Below are 18,405 nucleotides of genomic sequence, written 5' to 3'. Positions count from 1 at the left end.
ACAGTTGGCTTTCATCTTTCAAAACAGACACGTCCTTGCTTTCTCGTCAAGGGAAATAACTGCTCCCTACACTTTACGATCTTATACTCATTATTTTATTTCCCCATATTTCAGGTATCTTCCGCAATGATAATCACACATTCTCCAAAAAGAATTCATGAGCAGGAAATAAAGAGGATAACTTGCAAATAATATTACCCACTCAAGTCATAAAAAACTAAGATGTCTCAAGAATACTATATAAAAGTAAAATGTGTTATAATATTATATTAAATAGCAGCCAAGAAAGTCCAGATGCAGCCATTCTACTGAAGTTAAAATGTACACGATACAAATTGTGCATGTGCATTCAAAGAAATGAAAAGTTAACAGACCTAAATGAAGATGAAAACCACTTATTTTAGTTTGTAACCTTAAATTAGAATGAAAATATAAAATGACATTAAAAATAATGACTGGGCTTCCCTGGTGGCGCAGTGGTTGAGAGTCCGCCTGCCGATGCAGGGGACGCGGGTTCGTGCCCCGGTCTGGGAGGATCCCACATTCCGTGGAGCGGCTAGGCCCGTGAGCCATGGCTGCTGAGCCTGCGCGTCCAGAGCCTGTGCTCCACAACAGGAGAGGCCACAACGTACCGCAAAAAAAAAAAAAAAAAAAAAAAGACTGAATGACAACTACACATGTTAAGCATAGAAACAGGCTACAGTTGACAGGGCATGGGATCTACCTACAAAGAGCTTATAATCAAGGAAATGAAAAAAACATAATGCTCACTGGGTATAAATCTACCACTTAAAGATAATTCTGATAAAACCTACATTATCTTCATGCACAATGTAAATGGAATAAACTGAAACAATATGCCCAACTAGTAATAGCAATTATTACTTTAAAGCAAACAAAAAGAATACAAATGTGTATTTCATGAGGCAATCATCATAAAGTCATTTCAATTAATTCTTAATAGACCTCTCCAGCTACATTTTGAGTCCAAGTCTTTCCCCAAACTCCCTCCCCACAAAGAAATACGTATCAGTTATTCCTCACATGTCTAGATCAGCACTGTCCAATAGAGATATAATGCAAGCCACATATCTGACTTAAAATTTTCTAGTAGCCACGATAAAAAGAAAGAAGTGAAATTAATGTTAATATTTTACTTAATATATCCAAAATATTATCAGGTTAATATGTAATGAACATAAAATTATTAATAAGATATTTTACATGTATATTTTTCTAAGCCTTTGAAATCTAGTGTATATTTTACACTAACTGTACATCCCACACTAGCCACATTTCAATTGCTCATTTTTTGTCATTATTTTCCAAAGTTAAAGTAATTCACAAATGGTAATCAATCTTTTCAGCACTATAATAATTGCATAAGGAATACAGTACTCTCCAAGCTTTGTCAATATCCACCAGCAGAAATTAAGATAACATTATTCCCATTGAGGATGGCGCAAAACAGAAAAGTGTATTTTAACTTTGCAGAATGCAACAGCAAAAATGAGGAAAGTACTGTGTCTATATCCTGGCATCCTGTTCTGCTGCTTTGTCCACTGGACCGTTAAACAAAGCTGTGATTAGTGGGAGGAAAATAAAAATTACTATGGAAATGCTAATTCTGAACTGATATGAAAACATAAGCATACCTCTAAAACCTGTGATGGACCTCAGAATATCACAAAGTTCCCAGGAGAGTGTATCACAAAGTTAGCTGTGGATACAATTCTCAAGTCCCAATTTACATTTTTAGGTAGTATTGGAAGCAATTCAAACTTATATTTTGTGAAAGATTAAAGCATACCGTAGACATTGCAATTTCAAAAATTTTGGAAATAATATACACTGAGATACTGTCAAAACCCTAAACAATTCCTTTGTGTTAACCAGAAAAATGTAGTCAATAACAACTGACCTTTTAAAACTAATCCCTGATGAGATTGTCTTAAGGGAAAAAAAAAGGTAATTGAGGAATGTCTTTTGAAACTTACTTCTCATATTAACATCTATAGGATTTATACTCGCAGCGTGAACTTTGATAATGACTTCATTTGGATAGTGTATCATTGGTATCATCATGTTCTGAGTAAATCGAAGCACTTCATTACTCCCATATTTATCTATCACCCAAGCGGGCATGACAGTGCTCCTTGGAGAGGTAGTACTAATCTTTCTAACTGAAGGCTTTTGTACAACTTGTCTTCTCCAGAAGCAAACCGCAGTGCATGCATTTCTTCTAAGTACACAGGTCTTCAGAAATCCCATCGTAAACAGTGGTTGAATTGCGTGCCCTAATTAAAAGGCACTTATACTGGCTCAAACCCTCACACCTGAATTCGGTCAAATTCTGCCAAACACTCTGGCCGGTTTCAAAGTTGAGAATTCAAAAATGAATTTAGACTGATGGAGCAACTGAAAAAAGAAGAGTACGGAACTACTCTACTCTTCACATCTGAAATGCTCCAATTAACGTTCCAGCCAGTATTCTGTCCATTCTCCTCCTCCCTTACACCCCCTCCCCTTAAAAACAAAAACAAAGCCGCTAGAATCCTGCCCTGTCCCGGGAGCTCTCTGCGGGACAAGCCGACTCCGCTCGCGATTCGGATGTCAGAGAAATTCACACACTTCCAGGCTCCCGCCGCGACCCCCGGAGTCTCCTTGCCACCAGCTCTACTTCCCCGCAGGACTTCCTTAGCGGCGCCAGCCAATCGCGTACAAAGATCATTTTCCTCGGGCTGCAGTTCGACCAATCTGAGTACTCGGTGCTGACAGGTTCGCTGGCAAATGGCTGCGCCCATGTAATACCGGCAGCGGCAGCTGACCTTTCTTTTTCCTCCTTGACACCAAGCCCATGTGGTGGCGGGTGGGATACGAGGACCATGTTGGGCCGGACCCTCCGAGAAGTGAGTGGAATTGTCTGCTGAGGGCCCAGGGAGGTCGGGAAGATTCGCGGAGTCCTTGTTCACGTGGACGTGGCGTCCCCCGGCCGGCGTGCATCTTGGTCAGCCTCGCCGCTTCCTTCCCTGGAACTTGGTGGGGAATTCGGACCGCCGGGTCCTTAGGCTGTGCTCCTTATATCCGTTCAGGAGTTAGGATCTCCGCGGGGGAGGCTTCTGCACCGCCGCGCTGTGGGGTGGAAGGGAACAGTGGCTTCTTTCGATTATTCGTTCGCCCTGGCTGCGTGGGGCCCTGGCCGGTCTCAGCCAGATATGGGGGATTTGGCTGGTCCACGTCAGTCTCTCTTGTCCGCTACACACATCTGATGCAGTCCTCACTAAGAAGCCCGAAATCTGTCCCTTGCAAAAGCCAAACTAGTGATTCTTAGCTTTTTTCCCTCCTGGACATATTCAAGCTTCAACTACCACCAAGATACCAGTGATTCTCTTACCCGTGTCTCCATTAATTGGACATCGTTTTTGAACTCTAGGCTATATTTGTGAATGTCTAATGGACATCTCTTCCAAAACTCCCACAAGAGTTTGATGAATCTAACCAAAGCTGACTTCATCCTTGTAACAGAGTCACCTCTTGCGTCTCAATCTCCATCATAAAAAACAAACAAAAACCTAATTATGGAATTCTTAATATTCTGTTTTTAGCGGCACAACTGTTATCCCAGGTGCCCTTAGATTCTTCTTCATAGGTCATATCCAGTAAGTCACTAAACCGTGTTAGTTCTCTTTTGAACTTATGTCTGGGATCTGTTCTCTCACTTCATCCCTGCTGTTAGGGCTTTAGTTCCGATCTCCTTGCTTTCTGATCTCTCAACCTGCAGAGCTGTCTGCAGGCCCACTGCTATCAGAATCACCTTGGCCCGCCTTAAAACTATAGTTATGTCCCACTCAGGAAGGTTAGTATGGTAAGGCCCAGAGTGTATGGTTTAACTTGGGTTCCAGGTGATTCTGCTGATAAGTAGCAGTTGAGGACGTACCCCGTCTTCCATCTTCATTTGTATCTTCACCTGGGAAGTCTTTTTTTTCTTTTTCCAGCTGGCAGCCTTTTAGAAAACTGTAAATTATGAGAACTTTAAATCCACAGGTTTTAAATAATAGTTATTCCCCTAAATACATTTTTGTTTTATTATCCTAAATTGTATCTTGTATACTGTCAATGAAGAATCCAATTTGTTTTTAAAAATTAAAAATTTTTTAACTCCAAACTTGTTTTAAAATGAAATATAACCTAAAAAAATACGGTATTTTCTTTTTCTGCCCTTTCCCCCAACACTACCTTTTTTGTGCCACCCCTTCCTAATGTCCAGTGAGCCATTGTCAGAAACAACTTTTACCTCAAGGGGGAAAAGGGAAGCTGACCCAAGGGTAGTCAGGAAATTGCCTTGGCATGATTACTTTCACTTAATCACTCTTTTAACAAATATTTATCGATGCCTATTGTGTGGAAAACATTATTTGCTTATTTTCCCAGCCCATAATATATCTTCTGTCCACTCTGTTCTTGCCATATCATTGTACCAATGCCCTAAATTCTACCAATTAGAGATTAATTAATTTAGTACACATTCTATTTTAAATATGTAAAGATGCTTGGGAAGGTTGAATGATTTATTTATCCACTGTTGTGAATTATTATAGTTCAATCAGATTTTTCTCCATCACACCCTGACTGAGATAATCAAGGAAAGGGAAAATTTTGCGGGGGAGGGGATTGAGGGAGGGGCTGGAAACTATGGCATTTTGAGACAATTTGGGGGGCCTAAGTGGAGGCTTAGGGCAGTAGAGGAGCCCTAGGAGGAAGCACTAAAAGGAGGTAAAATGCCAAATAGGAGGTATACCTGCTACTTGTAAATTTTACCCAGGTACACTCAGTAAGGGGGAAGAGTCTTACTTTCACCTTCCTTTCTTGTGGCATAATCCCAGTGTTTCTAGGAACCAGATGCCAGGCTAATATTATTAACCCTAAAGTTATATTAAATGATTACTGTTATATTAAAGAAAGTTAATTATATATCCAGTAGCCTTCTTGGGGGTCTAGCCTAAGAACATTTAATTACTGTTCTATGGGAAAATAGCCTCCAAATTTTAAACAACTCAGTTATTCATTCAGTTAACATTTATTGAGCACCTCTGTGTTCCAGACACTGGGGATTAGCATTGAAGACAGTAATTCCTGCCCTCATGAAGCCTACATTTTTGTGGGGAAGCAGGCATTAAATGTTTCTTTGTTTAAGTAAATAATAGAATTTCAGGTAGTGTAGGTGCTATGAAAAAAGGTTAAGCAGGCTATAGTGTGCGAATTAGTTGGAGAGATGGATGTTTTAGATAGAGTGGTCAAGGAAGGTTTCGCTGACTGAGCGGGTGATATTTAGTAGAGACCTGAAGGGTGAGAAGGGTGAGCCCTGGGAAGATCTGGGAGAAGGGTGTTCCAGGCAGAGGAAAGAATAAAAGTGCAATGTCTCTGAAGCAAGAGCAAACTTGATGTGGTCAAGGAATAGCAGGAAGGCCAGCAGGCCCAAGAGAACTGAACGAGAAGAGTAGTGGGAGATGAGGTTATAGATAAGGAGGAGCCAGATTACCTTTCCGGCCATGTTAAGGAGTGTGGATTTTATTCTAAATGTAATGCAAATCCTCTGGGAAGTTGTGAGTCTTTGGACATGATCTGACTTAAAAATTAAAAAGCTCCTTCAGGTTATTCAGGATTATGGTCTATAGGAAAGCAAGTAGGGAAGCAAGAAGACCAGTTAGAAGGTCGTTGCATTGTCAAGAGCTGATGGCAGCATGGATAGGGTGATGGGAGGAGAGGTAATGCAAAGTGGGTGTTAGTTTTTTGTTGTCGTTGTTTTGGGGTTTTACAATTTTATTTAGTTATTTATTTTTGGCTGTGCTGGGTCTTCGTTGCTGCGTGCAGGTTTTCTCTAGTTGCAGTGAGCAGGGGCTACTCTTCGTTGCGGTGCACGGGCTTCATTGCGGTGGCTTCTCTTGTTGCGGAGCACAGGCTCTAGGCACGTGGGCTTCAGTAGTTGTGGCACATGGGCTCAGTAGTTGTGGCTCACGGGCTTAGTTGCTCCACGGCATGTGGGATCTTCCTGGACCAGAGCTCAAACCTATGTCATCTGCATTGGCAGGCGGATTCTTAACCACTGCACCACCAGGGAAACCCAGGTGTTAGTTTTTTAAGGTATGGCTTTCTGGTGGATTGGATATGGGATTTGAGGGAAAAGAGGTGAATCAAGGAGGATGCTTCGGTTTGGGGCCTGGGCAATTGGAGAAATGGTAACATTTATCAAGATGGGAAAGACTCTACAGGGAGCATGTTGTGAGGAGAAAGTTATCAAGACATGTTAATTTTGAGATGCTTCTAAAGATATCCAAGTGAAGATGTCAGTTAAGCAGGTGGATATAGGAACGTGGAGATCAAGAAAGAAGCTAGGTATGAGATATAAATTGTCCAGAGTAGAGGACATAATTGAAGTTATATGGTCAGATGAGATCTGAGTGTAAATATAGAACAAGGCCTGAAACTTTCCAACATTTAGGGGTCAGCGGTAGGAAGCAGAGCCCACAAAGGAGACTTGGAGGAGTGGCCAGTAAGGCAAGAGGAAAACCAGGATGGCTTGGTATCCCAAAGTACAAGTGAAAAAGAAGTGCTTCAAGGAGGGAGTGATGTCTTGTGTTGAATGCTGAGTGCTGCTGGACTGGGCCATGACTGCTGGATTTAGGAATGTGGAGGTTACTGGTGATCTTGATGTGCTATTTCTTGGAACAATGGCGACAAAAAGCATGAATGTTAAATGAGTGTGTTAAAGAGAGTACCAGTCAACCAGACACTCAGCTTTCAAGGGCTCTTCTATACCTTCAGCATTTATCAAGACAGTTTTTCTTTTGAAAGACAGTTCTTTTCCTAAGTTAAGCTTTGATGCTATCTGTAAAGTTAACAAAATGTTCTCTATTTGCTACAGAGGAGTAAATGCTGTAACAGCCTGCATAGAGAAGTAGTAGAGTATAGTGGTCCAGAGCATGGGCTTTGGAAACAAGATCAGGCCTTGGTTGAATCCCAGCTCTGCTACTTCCTAGCTATGTGATTTTAAGCAGGAACTTCAGTAATTTATCTGTAAAATGGAAATAATATCAGCCTCTTAGTGTGGATATGAAGATTAAATGAAATACAAAACATCTAGGATAATGCCTAGAACCAAGTGCCATTATTAACACTAATTTTGTTACAGTGACAAAATTACTAGATTATATGTATTTACAGTTTTCTCTTCCCCTGTTTTCTAAGAAGAATGGTTCCTGAGGGAGATTTCTTAATTTTTCTAAGAAGGTATATTACTTTTCTACTGCTGTGTAACAAATTAGTATAAACTTTTCAGCTTAAAATAACACATTCTTAAAACACACACACAATCTTATCGTCTCACAGTTTTGTGGGTCAGGAATCCAGGAATGGAGTAGCTGGGTTCTCTACTCAGAGTCTCACAAGGCTGAAATCAAGGTGTCAGCCAGAGCCGCTGTCTCTTTGGATGCCTTGGGATCCTCTTTCCACCTCACTGGTTGGCAGAATCCATTTCTTTGTGGTTGTAGGACTGAGGTCCCCGTATTCTTTCTTTCTTTTTTTTTTTTTTTTAACATTTATTTATTTATTTTTGGCTGTGTTGGGTCTTCATTGCCGCACGTGGGCTTTTCCCTAGTTGCGGTGAGCAGGGGCTACTCTTTGTTGCAGCACGAGGGCTTCTCATCGTGGTGGCTTCTCTTGTTGCAGAGCACAGGCTCTAGGCACACAGGCTTCAGTAGTTGTGGCACATGGGCTCAGTAGTTGTGGCTCGCAGGCTCTAGAGCGTGGGCTCAGTAGTTGTGGCGCACGGGCTTAGTTGCTCCATGGCATGTGGGATCTTCCTGGACCAGGGATCAAACCCATGTCCTCTGCATTGGCAGGCGGATTCTTAACCACTGCGCCACCAGGGAAGTCCCTGTTCCCCGATTTTTTGCTGACCATGTGGGTAGTAGAGTAAATGAGCTCAGGGGACGAGATGTGGGATAATTAGAACTGAGGTTTGGGAGATGATACAGATGTTGGTAATGATATAGTCTGGGCCAATGACCATGTGAGCTGGTAACTGGGGTGAGGTGACGGAAGAGTTTGTGTGAAGTGAGGTCAGGAACGGAGAGGCCTGGTGTCCGTGTACCTGACTTGAATTTTGAAGTCAACAAAAAGAGCAATAGGAGCCATAGAAAAGAAGATTACAGCAAACCAGCTGCTAAAAACTTCAGTGAATGAAAAGGAGTATCAGGAAGACTGTAGATTAACACACCAGGGAGAGTTATATAATCTCCTTCAAGGCCTGTGCTTCAGATGAGCTGGGGGTTTTGAGAAAAGAGGGAAGAGAAAACTTTTCTAGTTGATTTCATCTTATATTCAGATATGATACCTTTAGTTTTGCTCCAGGAGAGCTGTACTATTTTTATGTCATAATCCTTACATCTAATCCATTCTAGCTAATTAGCATCTTTGTTTTCATTTCTCTTCTCCAATACCCTTATTGAGGTTGTCAAATCTAAATTTCCTAAAAATGATCCTAACAAAGATTACCATTTAAAATGAGTACTCCCAAGGACTTCCCTGGTGGTCCAGGGTAAAGAATCCTCCTTCCAATGCAGGGGATGCAGGTTCCATCCCTGGTCGGGGAACTAAGATCCCACATGCCACGGGGCAACTAAGCCCACGCGCCACAACTACTGAGCTCGCGTGCCCCAACGAGAGAATCTGCATGCCACAAACTACAGAGCCCATGTGCTCTGGACCCTGTGCATGTCACAACTAGAGAGAAGCCCGCGCACCACAACTAGAGAGAAACATGTGCACCACAAGGAAGAGCCCACGCTGCAACGAAAGATCCTGCACGCCTCAACAAAGACCCAGCGTGCTGCAACTAAGACCCAACGCAGCCAAACAAAATAAAGAAAATAAATACAATTTTTTAAAAATAAATAAAAAATAAAATGAGTACTCCTAGAACAGTAGGGCGTGGCCTTAAAAAACTAAAAATAGAGCTACCGTATGATCTGCAGTCCCACTCCTGGGCATGTATCTGGAGAAAACCATAATTCGAAAAAATACACACCCCTCAATGTTCATTGCAGCACTATTTACAATAGCCAAGACATGGAAACAACCTAAATGTCCATCAACAGATGAAAGGATAAAGAAGATGTGGTACATATATACAATGGAATATTACTCAGCCATAAAAAATGAAATAATGCCATTTGCAGCAACATGGATGGACCTAGATATTATCATACTAAGTGAAGTAAGCCAGACAGAGAAAGACAAATATATGATATTGCTTATATGTAGAAACTACAAAAAAAGAAAATTATACAAATGAACTTATATACAAAACAGAAATAGACCTGCAGACAAAACAAATTTATGGTTACCAAAGGGGAGGGGCGTGGGGGAGATGGATAAATTAGGAGCTTGAGATTAACATATACACACTACTATATATAAGATAGGTAACTATATACTTTATAGCACAGGGAACTATATTCAATACTACGTCATAACCTATAAGGGAAAAGAATCTGGAAAAAATAGATATATTTGTATGTATCACTGAATCACTGTGCTTTGCACCTGAAACCAACACAACATTATAAATCAACTATACTTCAATAAATAAAGAAAAAGAATGCTCCCAGACAGTCTCATTTCTTGCCCTTGTAACCATAACTGCAGTTCCTTACCTCTTATTCTCATATCACTTGGCAAGTCAGAAGACAACTTGGCATTAGGGGACTTGAAGGGAGACAAAGAAGAAGAGAAAATGACAGGCATAATTTTCCTCATTTTTATAATTTTGCTCCGGGGTAGGCCTGTCTATATACCTCTCTGTGTCTCTAGCTTTCCGTTTTTGCTAGTTCTGACGCTTGCACTCAGCCTATTTACATAAGCCCACTCCATGTTTACAACATTACAATACACTGCTGTCGTTTCTTTTTCTCCAGTTTCTCTCTTCTAAAGAGTTTACATCTCATACAAACCGTTCAACAGAAATATCTCTTCTTGTTGCTAGGTTACCTCCTTTAAGTTGAGCCCAGCTGCCCCTCCCCATTCTGAACCCCTCCCCCAGCATCCCCATGGCAGCCCTTTCCTCCTCTTGTGCATCAGCGTTAGGGATCCTCTCAATGGCCTATTTGCACTGCTTTTCTGGCTTAAAACCCTCAGACCTAAGAATACCACCACTTTGATGATTTATTCAACAGCCTAGAGCAGATCATTTGCAGATTTTCCCCTAAATGCAAATTCCTATTGCTTGATGCATATAGGACACGTGGAAGTACAGTCAGCATACAGGACAAGCTAAGCTTCCACTGGTGCAGAGAGAAATGGTGAAGGAGCAGTTAGTTACCTGTTAAATTTTAATATTACTACCTGTTAAGTTACTCTTTACTATTTCTGTGACTTTGGACACATCACTTAACCTCTCTTAGCTTCAGTTTCTTTATCTATAAAATGAGGTTAATAATACCTAACTTAAGTGGTTGGGGTTTTTTTGATTTTTTAATAAATTTATTTATTTTTTGGCTGCATTGAGTCTTCGTTGCTGTGCACAGTCTTTCTCTAGTTGCAGCGAGCGGGGGCTACTGTTCGTTGCAGTGCGTGGGCTTCTCATTGCGGTGGCTTCTGTTGCTCTAGGTGCACGGGCTTCACTAGTTGTGGCTCACGTGCTCAGTAGTTGTGGCTTGCTGGCTCTAGAGCGCAGGCTCAGTAGTTGTGGCGCACGGGCTTAGTTGCTCCATGGCATGTGGGATCTTCCCGGACCAGGGCTCGAACCCGTGTCCCCTGCATTGGCAGGCGGATTCTTAACCACTGTGCCACCAGGGAAGCCCTAAGTGGTTGTTTTAAGGGCTAAATAAAGTAATAATGAATCGAAAGCAACAACAGTGCCTGGCTCTTGGTAAATATTCAGAAAATGTTACTTTTCCCCCCATCCCCCTTGTCTGAGCTACCATCTTATCCAACTCTTTTCAGATGGTCTCTAAAGACTTGGTATCATCTTTGACTTGTTATTCATTCCTTTTATTCAATTAGTAAGTATTTATTATTACTTCCTGCAGGAAGTATTACAAGTCATCACTTCACCTTAGGCTTTACTTACTGTCAATATGCAAGGTCTGGTCACTTGAAGTGCAGTTTATTTTAACGCGTTCTTTACTAGCCTTCCTAATGCATCAAAGACAGAGTTTTAGAAAAGCTTGTTTTTAGTTGGCTTTTGAACCCATATTTTACAAGCATTTCTCTCAATTTGTAGTGGCTCTTGCTTGAATTCTCCAATAGATAAAAAGGTCTATTTAATAAAGATCACTTATTTGGGGCCATAAAGTCCTGTAATGCCTTGTCTAGTTCATTCTGTTTTTTGCACTGTGGATGGCCTGTGTTGCAGCTAAGCTTCTCTCTGTACACTATCTACCCTAACCCATGATTCACCCACACTGGGCCTCTCCTTCTCCTAGACAGGGCGGCTTACCTAAACCAGCGATCTTGTTTGTTCAAGCCTGATGTAGAGTTCCTCAGCTAGGGCTATGACTGTGGTGTCCTCCAACCCATCTTTCAGCTGACCAATGTTACCCTTATTCACCACCCTAAGTAAGTGTAGACTTGATAGGTTCTCCTGGTTTTGAATCCAAGCCTCACTTTAAATTTTTATACTTAACCACTCTATCTGCACGCCTCAGTGTAACATTTGAAACTTCTGCAGACTTGGCAAAGGGTTTTTGAATTGTGTATACTCTAGGTTTCTGCGGCACTGAAACAAGGCCAAGTTACTCCAACTGAGCTCTGTCAAAGATGTCTCTCCCTTATCAAGAAGACCAAGTTTCTAAATGCTTACATTACTGTATCAGAAGAGGTGGCCTTAAAGCAAGCTGAAGAATCAGAGAAAAGATATAAGAAAGGTAAATTACTTTGAATTATACTTAATTGTGACATCCCAAGAGAAAGAGTTTAATTGGATGTAGCAGTCTCCATTTGGCAAGTGGAGCTTTAAACATAAAAAATTCCCTTATTTAAAGAACTGGGGAATTCCCTGGCGATCCAGTGGTTAGGACTCCGAGCTTCCACTGCTGGGGGCCCAGGTTCAGTCCCTGGTCGGGGAGCTAAGATCCTGCAAGCCAGCTGGCATGGCCAAAAAATTTTTTAAATATAAATAAATATATACATACATAAAAGAACTGGCCATGAGGTATAATAAAAATGAGGCTAACGGGTATAATGTCCAACTGTAATAATTTCTAACACAAATTTGATTTCTGAAGATGTATCTTTAGCAAAAACTAGTAGTTATTTTAATAACTATTATTAATATCTGTATTTTGAACTAGATACTGGGTTGGCCAAAAAGTTCATTTGGCTTTTCCCATAAGATGCTATGAAAAAACCCTAACAAACTTTTGGCCAACCCAGTATTTCTTCTATTCTTTTGGCTTTTTAATGCAGGTCACTCACTTGGGGATTTAGATGGAATTCCTGTTGCGGTAAAAGACAACTTTAGCACGGCCGGCATTGAGACAACATGTGCATCAAACATGCTGAAAGGTAAAGTTTAACTGACCGGAGCATTGTTTTATAAAACTAGGTATTTTTCAGTTTAAATTAAAGATAAGATACTAAAGCACAAAGATATTCTCAGACTGATTATATTTGCAAAGGAAATAACTTAGGGTAGAATATTACCGTTTTACTATTTGCTCTTTCAGAATGCAAAATTATTCTTCAGGGGTAGGCCTGCTTAATGGATGCATCCTACTTAGGAAGACTTGATAACTGACCACAAACATGCTAAGTGACCTCTAACACCCACTCGTTGGTAACACAGAAATAAGTATAAAGTGGCTGTCATTCCCCCTCTTTTGCAAATGGTATGAGGATTTATTAGCATCTACTGTCTGGTTTTTTTTTTTTTTTTGTGGTACGCGGGCCTCTCACTGTTGTGGCCTCTCCTGTTGCGGAGCACAGGCTCCGGATGCGCAGGCTCAGCGACCATGGCTCACGGGCCCAGCCGCTCCGCGGCATGTGGGATCTTCCCGGACTGGGGCACGAATTCGTGTCCCCTGCATCGGCAGGCAGACTGTCAACCACTGCGCCACCAGGGAAGCCCTGTCTGGTTATTTTTATCTCCTGACTCCTCCATCTATCACTATACTTAGTATAGTGAAGCTTAGTTTTATTTTTTAAAGTTTAGTAGGTCAAAAAGGAATCATATTTATCAAGATATTTGGATCCAAGGAGGAAAAAGAAATGGAAAAAGCATATTTAGGGTACTGTGCACTAAAACTAACATTCTATGAGGTGTATGCCCCAAGTTCCTCTGATAGGTAGACTTGTTAATTGTCTGGGAATATACACTAGATAGAGGAAATTTTAATTGACAATGAAGATCTATTCCTGCTGGAAATAGATAAAAATTACCATGGTATTTGCACATCTGAGAAGAGAAAGTCAAGTACAATGAGCAAAATAATGATTTGTGATTAGTTTCAAATGAATTGGGTACATCTCATTCAATACTTTGTAGTACTAACTGTTAAAAGTCAATTGTTTTAGGATGTAAAGACAGAATATATAGACTTTCTTTGGAAAACATATAGCAATTAGCAGTAGAAAAAATTAACTTTCAGAAGAAAGTACAACCTACTACTTAAATTAGGAATAATTAACATGTCAATATGAATTGCTTAATTGCAGTTTAAAATTTTGTTTCTTGTATATGATTTACGTGTTCCCTGTTTTCTTTCCTATGATAAAAATTACTGAATTTCTAAGAGGACAGGGGCAAGGTAGGGGAGGGGATTAAGAGGTACAAACTACTGTGTATAAAATAAGCTACAAGAATATATTATACAGCACAGGGAATTTTATCATAAAATTCCAACATTTTATAATAACTTTAAATGGGGTATAATCTATAAAATTTTTGAATTACTATGTTGTACACCTGTAATATAACATTATAAATCAATTATACCTCAATTTTTTTAAAAAAGAAGAAAATAACTGAATTTTTTTCAGGTTATGTACCACCTTACAATGCTACAGTAGTTCAGAAGTTGTTGGATCAGGGAGCTCTACTAATGGGAAAAACAAACTTAGATGAGTTTGCTATGGGGTAAGTAAAATTGAAATTTTCTCTTCTTGTATTTCTTTCATCTGCATCTTTAATTTCATTAAGTGTAGGTACCTAAAAGTAGTGAGGTGATTTCTTGAGGACTCTAATGCCAGTTTCTCAGACCCTCCATGAGATTTTGTTCTGCTAATAGGTCATATCTCATTTTAGTTTTAATTTGTATTTCCCTGATGACTAACGATGTTAAACACCATGTGTTTATTTTGCTACCCATATATCTTCAGTGAAGTATCTATTCAAATCTTTTGCCCTTTTTTAAAAGTTGCCTTGTCTTCTTACTGAGTTATAATAGTTTTTTCCATATATTCTGGATTCAGGTCCATTATCAGATAGGTGATTTGAAAATATGTTCTCTGAATCTCTGGCTTGTCGTTGCATTCTCTGAACATGCCTTTCAAAGAGTGAAAGTTTCTAATTTTGATGAAGTCCAGTTCATCATTTTCTTTAATGACTTATGTTTTTGTCTTTTCAAAGAAATTGTTACCTTTCCCAAGGTCATAAAGGTTTTTATCCTATGTTTTCTCCTAGAAGTTTTATAGTTTCAGTTCTTACATTTAAACTTGTGATCCAGTTGAGTTAATTATTTTGTACATGATATGAAGAAAGCCAGAGTTCAGTTTTTTTACATATGTCTGTCCTATAGATCTGGGACTATCTGTATAAGAATTCAAATTAAATTACTTTGATTCCTTTGGCAAAAATCAGTTGAACAGGGGCTTCCCTGGTGGCGTAGTGGTTAAGAATCCACCTGCCAATGCAGCGGTCCCGGGTTTGAGCCCTGGTCCCAGAAGATCCCACGTGCCCCGGAGCAACTAAGCCTGTGCGCCACAACTACTGAGCCTGCGAGCCACAACTACTGAAGCCCGTGTGCCTAGAGCCTGTGCTCCGCAACAAGAGAAGCCACCAGAATGAGAAGCCCGTGCACTGCAATGAAGAGTAGCCCCCGCTCGCTGCAACTAGAGAAAGCCCGCGCACAGCAACAAAGACCCAATGCAGCCAAAAATAAATTAATTAATTAAAAAAAAATCAGTTGAACACATATATAGGTTCATTTCTGGATTCTGTTTTAATCTGTGTATCCAGTATCACGCTATCTTGATTATTGTAGCTTTATAGTAAGCCTTGAAATTAGGTAATAAGAGTTCTTCAACTTTGTTGTTCCTCTTCAAAATTATTTTACGTATGCTAGATCCTTTGCGTTTCCATATAAGGTTTAGAATTGGCTTACTAATTTCTACAGAGAAGCTTGATAGGATTTTGATTGTGGTGGTATTGAATTTATAGATCAAGTTGTAGAAAATTGACATCTTAATATGTGCCTTCTGACCTATGAATTCTGTATATCTTTCCATTTAGAGTTTAATTTTTCTTAGCAATATTTTTATGATTTCTGTATATAAATCTTGCACATTTGATCTGTCTCCAATTATTTCATGTTTGTTTGTTTTTTGCGGTACGCGGGCCTCTCACTGTTGTGGCCTCTCCCGTTGTGGAGCACAGGCTCCGGATGCGCAGGCTCAGTGGCCATGGCTCACGGGCCTAGCCGCTCCGCGGCATGTGGGATCCTCCCAGACCGGGGCACAAACCCATGTCCCCTGCATCAGCAGGTGGACTCTCAATCACTGCGCCACCAGGGAAGCCCTATTTCATGTTTTTTTAATGTTATAGAAAATGGTGTTTTCTTTTCAATTTCTAATTGTTTAACATTGTTCGTTTATAGAAATGTAACTGACTTTTTAATTTTTTTTTATTAAAAAAAATTTTTTTTGGCTTCCCCATGCGGCATGTGGGATCCTAGTTCCCTGACCAGGGGTGGATCCTAGTTGCCCCTTGCAGTGGAAGTGTGGAGTCCTAACCACTGGACCACTGGGGAACTTGCCTCTTAAAACTTCTGATTAACAGAGGAATTCCTTCAAAAGACTACTTGTTAACTGTTTGGATGTTTTGTGACACTCTTCAACTGGAAGACCTTAATTTACGAAGGAAATCATCCTAAGCTGAATTAGATGATCAATTGGGATAAAAATTTTCTTTTCTTAGCAGACTAGTTTTTTCCTACTTTCCACCACAAATGCTTTTACTTCCCTTCCTTCACCTCCTCAACTGTCTAATTAAAGAAAGGTACATCTAAGCAGGCTTCCTACCTTTTCTAATTCAAGTTGTAGTGGATTATACAGTGTCAGAAGCAAATAATACAATCAGGAGATGAAAATTTTACATAAAATGAATTGTATTAAGATATCTTGCTTCACTTCTTCATCTCAGATCTGGAAGCACAGATGGCATATTTGGACCAGTTAAAAACCCCTGGAGTTATTCAAAACAATACAGAGAAAAGAGGAAGCAGAAGTCTCATGGTGAGAATGAGGATTCACGTTGGCTCATAACTGGAGGAAGCTCAGGCGGGAGCGCGGCGGCTGTGTCAGCGTTCACGTGCTTTGCGTAAGATGTTTTTTACTATCTGTACTTTAAAAACCCAACCTAATACAAATAGTCATAAACCATACACAAAATTCAACAATAGAGTCGTTCATACCTTGGTATTTTTATTTCCCTTTACTGAGCTATTTGTGCTCAATGGTGTATCAAAATTATATCTTAAATACACTCAACTTTATGGTACACTTATGTGTATTCTATACATTTAACTTCAATTTAAGACAGCATTTAAACTCTTCCTCTATAGTATATGGTCCTCTTAAAAACATGATTTTACAGAATAAACCAGTTAACTTAAATGGACTTCATTGAATTTCATTTTTAAATAATTTATTTGGGTATCTGCTCACTGATTGTACAGATATTTAGAGACTAACATACCTTGGCTTTAGTCGAGTGCTGCTGAACTAAATTGTTAGCTATGGTTTATCCTTCAGCTAAATCTGACTTAAGAAAAAAAAAAGGAAGGAAAGAAAGAAGGAAGGGAGGGAGGGAGGGAGGGAGGAAGAAAATGTTCCTAATATGTATCAATAGAATATATTAAATAGTGTTTTTCTAAACATACAACTAAAAATGTATATAAGTACATAAAATTTTTTCAAATTTGTAGGGAGGTTATTTGTTCAACTGTCATAGTTTGTATTTGGAAAGAATCCATCAATCAATGCTTTTGTCTTAAGTCCCATTTGTAAAGCATTTCTTAACCATCTAAAGAAGAGTAAATAAATATTGCTGTTATTATATTTATTTTATTGGTCTCAATTTAACCAAATAGAATGTTTTCTTTAGCAGTACTATGTGTATTTTAATTATCCACTGAAACTAAGCTCTTTCTGAGGCACTGCAATCAATAAATGATTTATATTTTTTAGAGCTATGGAGATTTAGATTCTACAGGTTTTTAAGTTTCCCTGAAATCTTGTTAACAAGTAAAAGCATTTCATTTTATCTCTGTGGAATTTTATAGCACCACATTAATATTAATGAGAGTTCTGACAAGCAAGGGTTGCAAGATTAGGGGCTTTTTTCTATCCTCCTCACCCCACTTAGTGTTCATCTTTCTGAATGTGCTTTGAGAAGATGGCATTTTGACACATAATTCCTATGGAAATGTAGGTTTTACTTTTACCCAGACATCAGGGAATCCTAATAAGAAAATGTGTCCTTTTAGAAATTGTGAAAGCAGCAGTCTGATTTTGTGGCTCAAGTGGACTTGGTAAGAAAGACTATCTAATTTGCATTTTCTGTAGAGCACAAGGGCCATGTGACACGTAGGAGCCTTGTTCAGTCCAAAGCGTCACTCTGGATGTACTCAAGAGAGGCACAGACCGAAAGTAACTCCAGGTTGAATGGGTCCCAAACCATCAGGTGTTCTGATTTGTTTTCCCCCCTATTGACTTGTTTCTTTTATAATAGTTTTTAAAACAGGAAGATTCTAGGAGTATTGATACTATGCAACCAATAAAAAGAATGATTTAGAGTGCTATGTGGTGACATGGGAAGAAATCCAAAATACACTGTTAAGTGGAGAACAAGTTGCAGAACAGTATGTATAGTATGTCTTATTTCTGTTAAAAATAATAATTACATATGTATATATGTTAGTTGCATGGAAGTGTCTGAATAAATATATATAAAAAGTGATAAGGATTATTATGGGGGCAGTGATTATAAGAGAAATATCACTTTATAGATCATATAGTTATAAAATATTTTAATTTTTACAGTAGACATTACACTTTTCTAATTAGAAAAACCTTTTTTCCTGAAATAGTTAAAATTTTAAAATTTTTAATTGTGGTAAAATATACATA

General features: G+C 39.4%; 2 protein-coding genes across 3 annotated transcripts in view; one reads left to right on the top strand and one right to left on the bottom strand.

Moving 5' to 3' along the window:
• The window catches only part of RTN4IP1 (reticulon 4 interacting protein 1), a 44,429-nt gene extending 41,711 nt beyond the window's left edge, over positions 1-2,718 (bottom strand). The window contains exon 1 of the mRNA XM_067702448.1: positions 1,998-2,718. Coding sequence (XP_067558549.1) covers positions 1,998-2,271 — 274 coding nt within the window. The 5' untranslated portion in view covers positions 2,272-2,718. The remainder of the gene's footprint in view (positions 1-1,997) is intronic.
• A 34-nt stretch (positions 2,719-2,752) lies between these two features.
• The window catches only part of QRSL1 (glutaminyl-tRNA amidotransferase subunit QRSL1), a 31,374-nt gene continuing 15,721 nt past the window's right edge, over positions 2,753-18,405 (top strand). For both annotated transcript variants that reach the window (XM_067702445.1, XM_067702446.1), the window contains exons 1-5: positions 2,753-2,909; positions 11,765-11,924; positions 12,466-12,564; positions 14,038-14,134; positions 16,418-16,594. In XM_067702445.1, coding sequence (XP_067558546.1) covers positions 2,886-2,909; positions 11,765-11,924; positions 12,466-12,564; positions 14,038-14,134; positions 16,418-16,594 — 557 coding nt within the window. In that variant the 5' untranslated portion in view covers positions 2,753-2,885. The remainder of the gene's footprint in view (positions 2,910-11,764; positions 11,925-12,465; positions 12,565-14,037; positions 14,135-16,417; positions 16,595-18,405) is intronic.

This window comes from Pseudorca crassidens, chromosome 13 (genome assembly GCF_039906515.1).
Source record: "Pseudorca crassidens isolate mPseCra1 chromosome 13, mPseCra1.hap1, whole genome shotgun sequence".
Lineage (NCBI taxonomy): Eukaryota > Metazoa > Chordata > Mammalia > Artiodactyla > Delphinidae > Pseudorca > Pseudorca crassidens.
This window is presented reverse-complemented; position numbering and strand designations above follow the sequence as displayed.